Source organism: Cavia porcellus, unplaced genomic scaffold, assembly GCF_034190915.1.
Source record: "Cavia porcellus strain 051 isolate PalLab524CR breed Dunkin Hartley unplaced genomic scaffold, mCavPor4.1 scaffold_19, whole genome shotgun sequence".
NCBI classification, from domain to species: domain Eukaryota; kingdom Metazoa; phylum Chordata; class Mammalia; order Rodentia; family Caviidae; genus Cavia; species Cavia porcellus.
Window position 1 is genome coordinate 12701143 of NW_026947502.1, and position 15343 is coordinate 12716485.

Sequence of the window (15343 nt, forward strand, 5' to 3'; positions counted from 1 at the left end):
AGTCTTGGAAAAATAGCTTGAATGTACAGAAGAATAATGGTGTTGAATCAGGAATCTAGGTTGCTGTGTTAGGGAACTAGAAAAAAAAGAGCAAATTACACTTAAATCCAGCCAAAGAGAAGGATGGTAAAGAACAAAAGTCAACCTTGAAAACAGAAGACTAGGAATGAAGCCAAAAGCCATTCTCAGGGGAAGGTGCAGTAAAATTGACAGCCTCTAGCACGACTGATGAGTGAGAGAGAGAGCACAAGAAAGAAGAGAAATGCAGTGAAAATTATACCACTGCACACCTCATAAAGATGTAAAGCAACTCAGCATCCATAAACTCAGATGAATGTAGCCAACGTCCTTGAGAGACGCAAGTCTCCAAAAGTCTCCCTAATGGGGAAAAAATAAGCAAACGGAATTGTCCAAAATTAACACTACAAATAAGTATCTCTCATGTGTATAATGATCCTTTAAAAGAAGCCAGTTGTGGTGGCCCAATCGTAATCCCGATGCTTGAGAGGCTGAGGCAGGAAGATTGTTGCAAGTTCGAGACCAGCCTGGGCTACAAAGTGAGCTGGAGGCTAGCCTGAACTGCAGAGCGAGATCCTGTCTCAAAAGACAAAACAATAAAATAAAACAAAATCAGGAAACTAAAAATTACATAAAGAGGATAATACATCACCAGCAGATGGGGTTTCTCCCAGTTATGCAAACTGGGTTCATCACTCAAAAGCCAGTCAGTGTAACACACTCTGTGAACACGAAAGATCAGTCTGCATGACCCCTAAGCTGGTTCTCGAGCCGAATCCAAGCCTCCCTCAACACAGCAAGGCAGACTGGGTTATGCAGCTCCCGGTGTAGAGAGAAGCAGCTTAAGGAGGCGGGAAGCTTCCCTCTAACAGACTCAGAAGGACAGTGGGAGCCCCAGGTCCCTCAGGAGGGAGGGAGTGTAAAGTACCTCCCTCTGGTATCCTCATTTCAAGAACCCATCTGCAGTTTTCAAAAAGGAGCGTAGGGGTTCCCCTCTTGAGTCCCCGCTTTTGCAGATTCCCTACATGAGGTGAAGAAACCAATGGCTCTGAGGGCCCTGATGTCTTCAGGGGCTTAGACTCTCAGACAGTCAGAATGTGAAAGGAGCTGGTCTGTCTACAGTGCATGCCCATGGCCTGGCGGAGGGTGCCCGAGCCAGGCCCTGCAGTCTGAAAAGCCGCCCTCAGGGGTTCCAGGACGCTAAGCCCAGCGGCCCCCTCTTCCATTTTACTCTAACCAAACTTTTCCTCCAGCCGTGGTGGTTCATGATTACTCACAAGCTGACTTTTGTATGTAGCTGATCTCTGTCACATCCCGTCTGACCCCCATTCTGATTTGTCTTTTCTCACTAGCTGATGTCTGGTGTGGAGAAAACCAGACTAATCAGACACAGGCCTTTGCACAGTTATTCCAGAAGAAGATCGGACCAGTGACCTCCTGTCACCCTGCAGACCTCACAGCCAGTCAGACAGACACAGCCTGGGGCTGACTGTCTCTGTCTGATCCCTCTGCCATGCACCCTGATTCTTCAACAATTCCTTATAAGATTATAGTAAACATGTACTGAGCTCTCATGTGCCAGCACTGTGCTCTGAGGTGATGCATTCTCTCATTTAGTGTTACAGCAGCGCGTTAAAGAGGTCCTGTGCGCCTCCTCAGTTCGCAGACAAATAGACCTAGAGGCTTAGTCATTGGCTGAGGTCTCACAGTTTAGTGTTCACGTTTTTCGGCATAAAAATTCTTCCTGGTGTAAAATGAAAATTGTGTTCTCTCTCTGCCCTTCTGTCCCTGCAGTCTCAGGAGGAAGTCTGCGATCTGCTCCATGCTGCACCCTTCCAAAACATCCTGCCTCGAGTCTACATCAAAGGTGAGAAACACCATCAGCAGCTGCATTTAAGCTTCGTGAGGGTTTTTTTGGTTTTATTTTGATGTTTGTTTTGCAGTATTAGAAATCGAACCCAGAGCCTTTGCACTGAGCTGCTTCCAAGTGCGCCACTGCACCTTTTATTTAAAAAAAAATTGAAACAGGATCTTGCTCAGTTGCCCATGCTAGACTCAATCTTGCAATCCTCTTGCCGCAGCCTCTTACAAGTGGGGTTGTGAGAGGCTGGGGTTACAGCTGTGCTGTGAGCCTCCGTGCCGATTTACACTCACTCCCTAATCACACTAACGTCAGCCCTACAGTCAGCAAGAGCAGTTCAAGCTGTAGGCGTCAGTGGGACTTAGTCACAGAATTGCTGAATTGGAGTGGACCCTGTAAGTCTTGTTCCTTCGAAATACTCCCAGGCAAGGCCGTCTAACCTTGGTGTAATTTCCTCACATGGTGGAAAACTCACCACTGTACAAGGCCCGTGATTCCATGACTGTACAGCTCATGGAAAAGGTTTCTTTATACTAAGTCCTTATCACGTGTTCCACAACCAAGGCGACTCCAAGCTTGGAGACTCAGCCACATCAGCAGTCCCTGAGAGAGAGGCTCCCTCCTAGTCATGCACTGTGCCCCAGATTTCATTTTCTGCTCGTTGCTGCTTTGCAGAGGGGGAGCGCCTGGAAGTCCGGATGAAGCGCCTGGAAGCCAAGTACGCCCCACTCCACCTGGTGCCCCTGATAGAGCGACTGGGGACCCCTCAGGTATGAACCTCCTTTCATAGAGTCCGAGGACCCCAAGGGGAAGACAGTGTGACCCAACCTGCTCATTTGACAGATAGGGAGCCTAAGGCGCAGGAAAGGGAAGAAAGCGTGAGTACTGCAGAGCTGGTTAGAGGCAGGAGCAGCTCTGGAATGAGAGCCCCAGGCTCTCGGGCTTGAGTTAGAGCTGCTGCACCCCTGTATCCCGTGTCCTGCTAGGGAAGAAGTCAGCCACGATCTGTTCCACCCTTGCTAGAGAGCAAGAATTCTGCTGTGCTGTCTCTAAGTTAAAACCCCACACAGGTCGCTTCTGGGCATTTTTACCAGAGAAGCTCAGTGACAGGAGATGGTATGGTGACCCATGTTTGCTAACACAAAAACTGAAAGCAGCTTGATGGCGGTCAGTGAGATGCTAATAAAATGCAGTACAGTCGTCTGAGTGTCGATGAAAAGTGAGACCTAGGGACACTGGTCGATGTGCACAGACCCTAAACACACAGTTGTGTGCGTAAAGCAAATTGAGCTACATTCCAGTACCACTGTTTTTAAATACACACACCAGAAACTGAAGGGAAACTTTCCCTGATAGTGTCTGGGGTGCTGTATGCCTTGTTGGCAACCTCTGACAAGGCACAGTGACTGAGGGGAGGAAGGGAATCCAAGATGCCCCAGCTCTGTCTGTAATATAGGAATGTTTTCAAAGGTGCGTGGATTCGTATGGTAGGCACGCAATTAAAAACTGTTTTCAAAGCCCATTCGAGTGGCTGTGGGCACAAGACAAGCTAGACAGGTGCAAACCCTGCAGGAAGGAATCAGAAAGGAAGAAGTGAGGGAAAGGGACAGCGTAGCATGCTGCTTGGCTTCACACTGATACCGGCAAGCTTTGCGTCTCAGGGTGAGGGGGAAGAATTCAGGAAGAAGGAAATGAGGTACCAGAGAGAGATGAGACTGTTGAGAAGCGACAGGATTGAAGTCCTCTCTGGAATCGGTGACCCTCGCTGGGGCCATCACATCCTCCACGGAGGTGGTGCTCCCTTCAGGCACCGCAGGGCAGGGATTTGGAGCTGGATGCAAAGCCCACCTGCCCAGGTGTCACCCTGAAGGGCCGCATTTGCTACCAAACTGCTCCTGAAAATGACAGAGCTAAGCTGCATTTCCATTCCTTGGCTCACTGCGGAGAACCCTGGGATGCTGTGGAGTACACACACTTGCTTTTTTGGCCTCCTGGACTTGAACAGAGGAGATCCTCTCACATCATTTCCTTTTAGGGAGAAATCCCCCAAGCCAGCGACATGTCTGTGTGCCTGCCCCGCAGCTGGTGTCATCCTGCAGGAATCCAACTCCTTGAGCCCAAGGCTTAGCATGTGTTTCCACTTAGAGGACTGTGAATTCCTTCCCTGTTCTGGCCAATACCACTTCCTCAGAACTGATAGAAATCTCTATTTGTCAAATGCTGAGTGTTGAACAAACACAACTCTAGACATTCCATGAGAGAGGAAATGCCAGTTTTATAAGTGGTCCCCCCCCCCCCAGTTTCTCAAGGAACAAAATTGAAAAGCAGTCAAGCTGAGAACAGTGACTCCTAGGGACTGGGAAGGAGGCAGGGATCAGTGCATGCTGTGTGCATATATGGAAATACCACTCTGAACCCCGTTAACACCTACAAATGGTGCATGTTCATTAAAACAAACACTTAAATGAAACAGCTATCCATAGACAAAAAAAGAAACAAAAATCCCAGAACAAAATTTAAAAAGCAGTACTTCCAAGTAGCCAGGGTCTCCCTTCTGCTCAGATGTCTAATGCCAGGTCAGCCTGTCTAGATATCTGTTATGTAGGTCAGTGTGGCATATTTAAAGCAAAAACATTTGAGCTGCTCTGCATTGTGTTTGTATTTATTTCTGAGACAAATTGAAGTGACCTGGCTAGTTGTCCAGCCTTACTGTGAAAAGAACATTCAAGGGGTCAAAGGACAGTGGGCCTTGTCTCTAGCTGTCCCTGCAAATCACTGCATAGTTAGTGAGAACCACTTAACATCTCCACTTTCCCACCTATGGAAAGGAATAGCTACTTTCCCTCCTTAGTTGAGCTGCCTCTCTTAATTGTCATAATGAATAAATAGTGTAAAACTTCCACAGATCGTAAGGGGATGAGGAAAGAAGGGATGTTCAGATATAATCTCCCTCCAAAGGGTAATCAAATGACTCCACTACTTCAGAGACCAACCTGTCCCGCTCCCAATATAAACAGATAAAATACCCAGCCACACACTGGGGGTATTTGCAGCAGACCATTTCTGAAATGCTTTTTCAACACAAAAACAAAGTGATAGATGTACCCTAAAAAAAAAAGCAGGCATGAGAGACAACTCAATACAAACAAAAGTACTCAGCCTTCCTGTCATCAGCAAGCTCGGATCCAAATGCACAAGATGTACTTTCATCTCTCAAGCTGGCAAAGGACTTTTCAACAATGGTTACAGGATTTGGGGGGACAGGACCAGGGTGCATGAGCCGATGTATTGCGCTTCAGCTTTTCTTGAGGCTCGTGTGGGGCTGTGCTGCAAGGGAAAGCAGCCTTTTGACCCATCTGTTACTAGGAATTTATCCCAACAAAGTGCGCACACATAGGTTTGCAGAATTCTGTGTAAGGTTGGCAGCTTTAGAATCCTCCACTGTAGTAAAAATTTGCTAACAATTTAAGAGAAGAGGGTTAAATAAATTGATATATCAAAGGTTATTTAGTTACCATTAAAAATCATGATACAGGAAGTGAATTTTTAAATTACAGATAAACCTCTAGGACAGGATGCTCCACATATGTAATAAACCTGTATACATGTTAACATAACCACAAACAGTATTCACGTATCATCATTTTTTGAAAGCTCATCGCTAGGTGATGAGATAAATGATTTTTGTTTTCTTTCTTATACCTTAAAATGTTTGTAATTCACAAGTTTTTAAAAACTTTCACATGGTGACAATTTATTACTGGTATGGTTCATACAACTATGAAGGATAAACATTTGTCTAAAAGAGAGGAACCCGCCTCCTCCCATTGGCTGCAGTGGTCCGGCTGGTAGAATTCAAAATCGGCCTGGGGGTTGTGAATTCAGTTGCCAGGTTTCCTGCTTCCTCAGCCAACATGCTCAGGCCCTGAGGTCTCGTGCAGATGAAGCAGAAACATACGTTATTTAGGAAGCCAGTACTCCGTATACATTGGTCCGTGGGAAAGTTCACCACTCGAGAGCAAATCTGGGTTCTTTTGTTACTGAGCGGCAGTGTTCTGTGGAAAACCCTTTTGGGGTGGGGCAAATGGAAGAGGAGTAAAAGCAAAGAATAAGAAGCAAATCAAGCACAGGGCTCAGGATCATTTCAGAGATTATTCTAGCCAACTGTCAGCTTGCAGGAGGTCCCCTCCTTGAGAACAGTGTTTGCCTGGGGAATCAGAATGAGTCACTGTAAACCGAGCTTTCCTTATCTTTGTGTTTAAAACACATTGAGAACTTCTTTCCCTGTTCATTTTCCCCCCAGATTTCATTACATATACGGTTGTCATGACAACTGCACACATGGCTCATATTCAGGAGTCTCCAGCATCCGTATCTCCTGGTTTCTTCTGTGGGTTCACTTAGGCTCCCCTCTTTGGAGGATTCCTGGGAGAGTGCTCACAGGGGCAGTGGGCCCTGGTTCTGGGGGAACCCTGCCCAGATGCTGTGAGTGAATCAGAAGCCATTTCAGGCCCTTTAGCTTGGTCCCCAGACTAGGAGACCTAACTTTGACCGTAGATTGTAATATGTATCTTGCTTTGCAGGTAGCTTTCAGCAATTCTACACTTAGGTATTGTTCTCAGAATGTAGTGTGTTTTGATGTACCTGCCAGCCATGGAATCACTAGGTGCACAGTAACCAGAACCCAGAGGAGAGACCAGTTGATTAACGTAGATCACATGTGCTGGCCAAAGGAGGATTTCTAACTAGAGGAAATAATTCTGTGACGTCAGTGGCAAATTTTAAAAGATTACCATAAGCTCTTTGTTGCACATTCAGCTGTACAGATATATTTAAAGTAAATAGCAAATCTCACCATTTTTCCAAGCCCATCTGCTCTCACAAGTGATTTTAATCTAAAATGTTTCTGTATACAGACACATATCCCATGTCTATGTCTATTTTTGTCTGTGGAATTATATGTGAATTCTTTGAAGAGGATTGTGGTATACATCATTTTCTGTAGCTTGCTCTCTTCACTTTAAAGTTACACCTATAGATCTAAACTAAAGGAATCAGATCCTGACTTTAGACCTCACTGGCTGCCTCTCTGAACCACAATTTCCTTATCTGTGAAATGGGGATATTACTGGGACTGGGTGCTTAGAAAAGGAACTGGTGGTGTGGTACCCATTGTAAGTATGCACTAGTTATAGTAACAGTACAGTAGTACTGATAGTATCATCTCAGACTTTAACACCTGCCTACCATTTCATGGGGTGTTAGATCCTAATTTTTAATAATCATTCCTCTACAAATGGCTCCTGGATTTTTATATACCACAAGTCAGACAGTGGTATGTATGACTCTCTGGGAAAGATACTAGGCCCAATAAATGAATTCCAGGTACAGCTGGCTTCATTGTTTAGGAACCTCTAGGGCCTGGTGACAGCTGGGATCACAGATGTGCATCAAAGGTTTGCATATCCTTCCTTTCCCAGCAAATCGCCATCGCTCGGGAAGGTGACCTGCTGACCAAGGAGCGGCTGTGCTGTGGCCTGTCCATGTTCGAGGTGATCCTGACCCGCATTCGGAGCTACCTGCAGGACCCCATCTGGCGGGGCCCTCCGCCCACCAACGGCGTCATGCACGTGGATGAGTGTGTGGAGTTCCACCGGCTGTGGAGCGCCATGCAGTTCGTCTACTGCATCCCCGTGGGCACCAACGAGTTCACAGCTGAGTATGTACCTCCAGCGCGGGCAGAGCCAGCCACCAACCTGCTTGTTCCCTGAGAGCACCAGTGGGATGCCAGAATTACACCAGGAATGTGGCCCTGGCCGGCCAGGAGTTCTGTTCAGAGCACCTGGTATGCCAGCAGGCGGGACCTGCAACAGTGCTGACCCAAGGGACCATTCCTGTGCCCCTGTAGCTTAAGGGGCCAAGGTGAAGCCACACATAGACACGAGATGTGTCTGCAGCCAGGAAAAAAGGGGGACAGGTGGCAGAGAACAGAGGTGAATGGTTATCAGACTTTGGTTCACAGCCTACACAGAACCTGGTCTTGGGATCAGCTTGGAGGAAGGGACTTGCTGGGGAGGGCAGCCGTCAGCTGCAGGCACAAAGGGAGTGTACACAAGTGCCCAGATGAGTGAGAGTCGTCAGGGGCCTCAGCTTCCCGAGACAGGATGCTGGGCTGCACGAACAGGCAGGAGCCCAAGGAGGGTGCAGCATGAAGACTCTCACTGCCACCTCAGTCCTACACAGCTCTGCTCAGGAGAACAGGAGCCCTTTGGAGTCTTCCCGCCTTGCCCCTAGAGCAGACAGAAGCAGGACACAGTTCTTCCTGCTCTTTAACCGACTAATTACCAGGACAGTGGTAGAGAAGGTAGCTAGGCCTGCTCTGCAGAAGTCAAGAACAATGAGAAAAATGAAGGCTGTCCAGAGAGAATGGTGTTGGGACCACGGGCTGGGAAGGCCAGGCCATGGCCAAGGACATGTGCAGAACTTCTGGGTGGGGAAGGCAGGAGCAGACAGACCTGGGCCTGCAGTCAGAGCTGTGTCAGAGCCCCGGGGACTCATGGCCTCCCCATACCAGTAGCATTGGTTCCCTGCCCACTCACAGAGCCTCAGTCCTTCTGCCAAGCCTGCGCTTGGCACGGTTCTTCACCCCACAGAGCCAAGGGTGAGCCTCCTCTGACTTGCCTAAATCTCAAGGGCTGGTTGGATGTTCTTCCTTGTAAACTCATCTCTCTTTTTTTTTTTTTTTCCAAACATGCCTGCTTTTTATTAGCAGGATCAACACCTCTTTGTGGTTTGAAGGGCTCAGACCTCGGAACAAAGGAATCCACCTCACAGCTTCCCTCACGCCTATCCTCCAGAATAAGTGTGATGGCCCTAAGGTGGGCCTGCTCTCAGGCTGTGCCAGAGCTGCAGCCACAGGGCCTCCTCCCTGGCCCCTCACTCCAGCTCTTCTCCCCACTCCAGGCAGTGTTTTGGCGATGGTCTGAACTGGGCCGGCTGCTCCATCATCGTTCTGTTGGGCCAGCAGCGCCGCTTTGACCTGTTCGACTTCTGTTACCACCTGCTGAAAGTGCAGAGGCAGGACGGGAAGGATGAGATCATTAAGAACGTGGTGAGCAGGCTGGGCTGGGGCTGGCCTGCCGTCAGCTTCCATCTGAGGAGGGGAGGGTGAGCTGCTCATGGACAGCACCTGCTCATAGCCCACTGAGATGGATCAGGTCACCCCAAGGGCAGGACAAGGCTCCTGACCTCACCTACCCGCCTTCTGTTGCAGGTGGGCTGCTGGAGCTGGCATCTTGGCACATTCACCAGAGTGGAGCTGGGCTCTGGGATGGGACAGGTGCCAGTCTGGCTAGGCAAGGCTGTTGTGGGAGACACATGGGGCAGGAGAGGGCGGTCAGAGAAGACTTCCTAAGAGGCAGTGCTGATGCTGAGTCAAGCAGCCACCTGCAAATGGCATGCGGGACTTGGGGGACATTGCAGACAAAGGTGCAGAGGCATACAGGGAGGGTGGTGACCAGGAACCATGTAAGAAGAGAAGGGCAAGAGCCACCTTACAAAGAGTGCCACAAAAATTGCAGTCAAATAAGATCTACCAGTTTGACTAGTGGCACACATTTCATGAAACTTTTTACCTTTCCCAAACTGAAACTCTGTGTGTGTACAAAGTAACTCTGTAGTCCCTGGCAACTGCCATTCTATTGTGACTGACCACTCCGAGTACCTTCTGTAAGTGGAATCTTAGGATATTGGTTTCTAATACTGGTTTGGTTTATTCTTAGAATAATGTCCTCAGGGTTTACCCATATTTTAGCATATGTCCAAATTTCCTTTTAAGGATGATTATTATTTCATTGTTATTATATACTATATTTTAGCTAAAAATCCACTGCTGGACACGTTGGTTGTATCCATCTTTTAACTATTGTGCATGATGCTGCTGTGAATATGGATATACAAATACTCGAGTCCCTTTTGTTCCAAGAGTCGAATGGCTGGGTCACACGGTGATTCTGTTCGGTCAGTTGAGGTGGTTAATATATCATCTTACATCCCAGCAATGCTTCAGAGTTCGGTTTCCCCACATCATCACCAGGGCTTGTTACTGTGATGTCTTCTAAGACTTGTGTAGTTATAACTCTTACGTTTACTCCTTTATCCATTTTGAGCTAATTTTTATGTGTGGTACAAAGTTAGATTCCAGGATTATTCTTCTTCATATAGATAACCTGTTTTCCAGCACCATTTATTAAAAAAACTAACTTTCCTTTTTTGAATAGTCTCAGCAGCCTTGTTGAAAATCATTTGATCATATATGAAAGGGTTGATTTCTAGGCGCTCTATTCTACTCCATTGGCCTAGACAGCTGTCTTGGTACCAGTGCCACACCGGTGTGATTATGGTAGCTTAGTAATGTTTGAAAGTTGCAAAGCTTTAATTTGGGGTCATAGAAGGCCTTTAGGCAAGAGAGTGCCACAGTATTAAAGCCCTGGGGCCCTGGACTCCAGCCTCACTGAATCCGCCTCTTTCTCACACATCCTCTACCTCTGCTTCCACCTTAACCTGGACATCCTTGTCCTCCTGCAGCCCCTGAAGAAGATGGCCGACCGGATCAGGAAGTACCAGATCTTGAACAATGAGGTTTTTGCCATCCTGAACAAATACATGAAGTCCGTGGAGACAGACAGTTCTACCGTGGAGCACGTGCGCTGCTTCCAGCCGCCCATCCACCAGTCCCTGGCCACCACCTGCTAGGCCTGCAGACCTTCGACCCCGAGGTGGGAGGAGAAGCAGGCACGAAAAAGCAGTGGTCAGCCTGCAGCCGGGTCCCACCGGACAGTGTGTGAGACGGACCTGGACACTAAGAACCTCCCCAGACACAGCCGCACCACTCCCGAGGGCTGGGCTCGTGCATGCTCTCCCATGACATCTCCATGGTGGTCTTTGCATAGTGTAACTGAAAACCAAGTAACAGGGCAGCGTGTGCTTTTTTTCTTTTTCTCAGCCATATTCAAGCCCCCAGTTTCATTCTTTCTCATCCTGCAGTCCCCCATCCATCCACGTTTCCTTCCCAGGACCTCCTCCCAAGAAGATCTGGAATGCCCTCATGTATGTGGCCCCAGGACTGCAGTCTTAGACACTGAGCAAAGAGTGTGGCCATGCCAGAGAGGTTGGCCTGCCCTCCCCATGCCTTATGTCACTGGCTTCCTTCTCTCCTCTGCCTTCTTCCCACCAGCCCCCCTGGTGGCATCCCCTCCTGCTGTGATGTTAGAAATACTGCCTCTACCATCAGGAACGTGCTTGGACTAGGACCGAGAACATGTGACCCAGGAAGCAGTCCTGGGTCAGCATGACGATAGGGGATGTTGGTTCTGCTCTTTCACAGGCTCCCCATGAACAATGCCCCTTTCAGAATGATCCTGGAGAAAGTTAGAAATGCTTTTACAGTTGTAGCCCACTGAGTGGAGCCGGGTTAGGAGGACAGTCAGGCCTGCTGTGTGGAAGCAGTCTGTGAACTCAGCCTCAACCAGAAAGCTGCTAAGCCATCTCGTCAGCCTAAATGCTTAGCATTGGGCCCCACAGGGCCATGGCATTGAGAGCACAGCATTGGACAGTGGGTCATAGAACTCCCACAGCCTCACAGTGACCACATTAGTGTCCACTCCTTGTCATAGAATCTCTCATCAAGAAAAACTCCCACAGGAAAGAAAGTACAGGGCTGTTTCAACAGGGGCCGGAAACGTCTTGTGGACAAGGAGGTAGGCAGTAAAAATCCCCCCTCCCCAAAGAAGGGGTCTCGTTCGAGTGAACGAGAACTTTCATTGGCCACTTTGCTCACAACTTCCTGCCCTTCTGATGCTCCTCAAGTTAGAGTTTGGGGTATATATTCTCTCCAGGGGCATATTTACTTCCATTTTCCTGACTGAACCAAAATTCAGACAGAATCTCAGTCACTGAGTGTGGTGAGAGCTTTAGGATGCTCATTAGAATATATCACTTTCAAAGGAGTCTGGCTTTGAGCTTCAGAGAACATGTTCAGTGAGATATTGAATACTTCTTGCCTAGGGAGGAAAGGAGAAGAGCAAAGAATAATAGTGACCCAAGCCCCTAGGAAAGATGAATTGAAATGGTTGCCTTTAACCAGATGGTTCATGTTTAACCACAGGGAAGAAACAGAAAATGTCCACAGCCAGAAGCTTACGCGATACACTCATGTCAGGTATGGTCCAAAGGCCACCTGAGGGAGAGTGCTTGAGATAAGCATGTTCGTGCATAGAAACGTATGCACAAACCTACAACCTACTAGTTCTGCCTCTCTGGGAATAAGGTTACATGGTATACATTCTGCAAAAGCTATTCAGGTTGTTCTATTGTGCATCCAAGTTTGAGAACCACTGCTCTAGAGAAATCATTCTGATAACCTTGGGTTTTGAGCTACCTCTCAGCCACTTAAGAAATACTTATACTGCAGTGTAGGAAGATGGCTCGGATCGGAAGTTGGCAGATCCTCCCGCCTCACACTGCCACTTCCTGTCCTGGTCATTTTTCTTCTGGACGGCCGTGGGTGAATCCCGAAGGCAGCAGAGAAGTTACACCACATGGCAAAACGATGCGGTAGAACATGCCACAAAACCCATGTAAAATCTCTAAGCTCCAGGACCTTCGGAAGCTCCAGTTCCTTCTGGAAATAGTAACTGGCTCTCTTTTCAGGTAGATGACTAGCTTTTAAGTTCTACGTTTCGTTGCAAATCTTTGCAGAGGCTGGGACCCTCCAGTTAATGAGGTTGCTGATTCAGCAGCTCATCTCTCACCCTGCTTTGGTAACCCCAGCGTTGACCCCCTGGGAGAAATCACATTGTCTCCAAGTGGTTTGATCCCAGTAAATTGAGGTTTTCCCTTTCAAGTGAGATTTTCATTTCCTCAGCTCAGCAGCAGCACTTATTTATGAAAACTGGACAAGTGTCTTTCCTCTGTAGTGTTGTTACTGACCCCCTTTTGATTTATTTTTAATGTGTCTAAGGAGAAGAGCTTAGATTTTAAAAACTTTAAAATTCTGTTTGAAAAACTGTTAAATGTACCATATTTGTATTAAGAGTTGTTGGAAATTTTTGTACAATGAATTTACATTTATTTATGGTGACTTATATTTACGCTTGTGATCAAATAATGTTAAATTCTTAAATCATATTTGCTATGCAGCTGAAGATGATATTTTGATTTGTATTTTGGGGGTACCTGTGTTAAGAAACATTTTCATCTCCATTAAAACTGCTTCCAAACTAGTAAGCTCAGCATTTCTTTCTTTTTTTTTTTTCGGTACAGGATCGAACTCATGACTGCCCACTTGCAGGGCAAGTGCTTATGCCTCTGAGCTAAATCCCCAGCCCGGAGCATTTTTGTCTTGATTCCTGGTCGTTTTTCATATGCATGGAGGCCACATTATAATAAATCACTAAGGAAACAGCCTGAGAGAATTCAAGAAAATAACAAGGTATCAGCTCAGCTCTCCCTGAATTGAAGGCTTATTTTGCTTTCTCCCTGGGAGAATTTTATCTTTAAAACCTGATTTGAACTGGCAAGATACAGAAAATAACACCTGCTCTTGGAGATTCCGTAGCCCCACCCAGGGTAGCCACACACTCTACGTCCCTAGTTTAGGAGCAAAAAATGGAAGCTAACATTTGAGGAATCCTCAAATATCCAGGCACCACACTAAATCCTTTCAGCCAATCGCAGTCACTCTGCGGGGTGCTACACATCTTACAGACTGGCTGTCCTGTAAGATACAGATACAGAGTGAGGAAGCTAGAATTTGGAGTTCCAGAGCCCAGCCTTTGCTGTAACATTCCAGTGAACTGCTAAGCCGGGCCAGGCCCCAGTGCAAGATATGACCGTTTGGTTACTGGATAGTTTGAGCTTCCTGAAGTAAGATTGGCCAGCGTCTGATATTGAGAGACAGCTCAGAAGATGAAAGCGAGACCCCCACCTGTGAGCCATTTGGAGCACGGATTGCAGAGAACAAAGGAGGAGGCCTGGGCGCACAGGGAAGGAAGCTAAGCTCCTGTCTGTGTGCTGGCTGGCACGTGGGCTGGGGAGCAGAGAACACCTCCCCCTTTAGACCCCCCCCACACCTCACCACCACCACTCCAGCACCACACCCCACCCCTGGCAATGAGCAACCCGCTGATTTGGAGGGTTGTTTGATTGACACTTGCAAGCCTAAAATGGAACAACTATGTAGAAGACAAAAATAAGCAATGTAGTAACTATTGTAGATCCCTAGATGTCTTAGCACTGTTTGAATTTGTTTGATTGCTCTGTTTTATTCTTTTTCAAACTATAGAGGGGGGAAAAAACTGAAGAAGTTGGTGGGATCTAAAATACACAATAGATAGTGTGAACTTGAAGGGAGGAAATGTCTAAAAAGAAAAGGTGGTAGCCGTTGTTAATTTCCTATTACCTTGTTTTGAAGCCCTGTATGGTTTTCATTGTTTGGTTTGGTTTCATTCTGTTTTGTTAAGAGTCTAATATGTCTGATGGTATGGACAGCTATTTTGAAGATAAGATACATTATGGTAGCCATTGGTGATTTCCTATTGTCTCTTTTTTTAAAATCATTTTGAGACAGGGTCTCACTATATAGTTCAGGCTGGTTTTGAACTCATTTTGAGGCGCAGCTAGCCTCAAACTCTCAGCGGTCCTCCTGCCTCAGGACACCTGGGATTACAGGTGTGCATCACCACGCCCGGCATATTGTCTTTTTTTGAAGTCCTGTGGCACTTTCACTGTCTAATCAAACGTTTTGAAGAATAGCAGAAAGAAATCTTAGAAATGAATAGTCTGAAAAGTAAAATAAAAGATACAGTTTAAATCCTCAAAAACAGACTAATACAAGAAACAAGCCTTCTGAATATCTGAATCAGTTTTTTTTTTTTTTGAAGGAAATAAATGAAGAGAGCATTCAATAATGTTGGGACATCATTAAGTGAACAAGTATCCATATTTTTTGAATAACCAAAGGGAAAAGGAAAGTGTAGTGGCACAGAAAATCTATGAAATGAACCAGCAGAAAAGTTTCCTAACTTTGGAAAAGATGCAGACATCCTGGCTTAAGAGGCTAAAATTTCTCCAAGCACACAGCCAAAAAAAACACCTTTAACCGTTATATATTACAGTCAAACTCAAAAGTTTAATAAGACAAACAAAATGCTAAAATTGGCAAAAGAACAGCAGAAGAAATCACCAACACCGTGAAAAGACAACCCACAGAGAGGAAAAAAATTATGCCACCTGTTCTTCAGACAAAGGGCTTCTATTTAAAACATACAAAGAACTGAAAAAAATTAGACCCTCCAAATTCTAATACCCAATCCAAAAATGGGCCTCTGAGATGAACAGATGTTTCAGAAGAAGTACAAATGACAAGTATATGAAAAAAATGTTCATCCTCACTGGTCATTCAAG

At 46.6% G+C, this 15343-nt stretch overlaps 1 protein-coding gene across 5 annotated transcripts in view; it reads left to right on the forward strand.

Annotated features, from left to right (window-relative positions):
* Cyfip2 (cytoplasmic FMR1 interacting protein 2) overlaps window positions 1-13165 on the forward strand; it is a 118289-nt gene extending 105124 nt beyond the window's left edge. For all 5 annotated transcript variants that reach the window (XM_063230705.1, XM_063230708.1, XM_063230706.1 and 2 more), the window contains 5 exons: window positions 1813-1885; window positions 2555-2649; window positions 7360-7598; window positions 8843-8990; window positions 10466-13165. In XM_063230705.1, coding sequence (XP_063086775.1) covers window positions 1813-1885; window positions 2555-2649; window positions 7360-7598; window positions 8843-8990; window positions 10466-10633 — 723 coding nt within the window. In that variant the 3' untranslated portion in view covers window positions 10634-13165. The remainder of the gene's footprint in view (window positions 1-1812; window positions 1886-2554; window positions 2650-7359; window positions 7599-8842; window positions 8991-10465) is intronic.
* Window positions 13166-15343: the final 2178 nt, after the last annotated feature.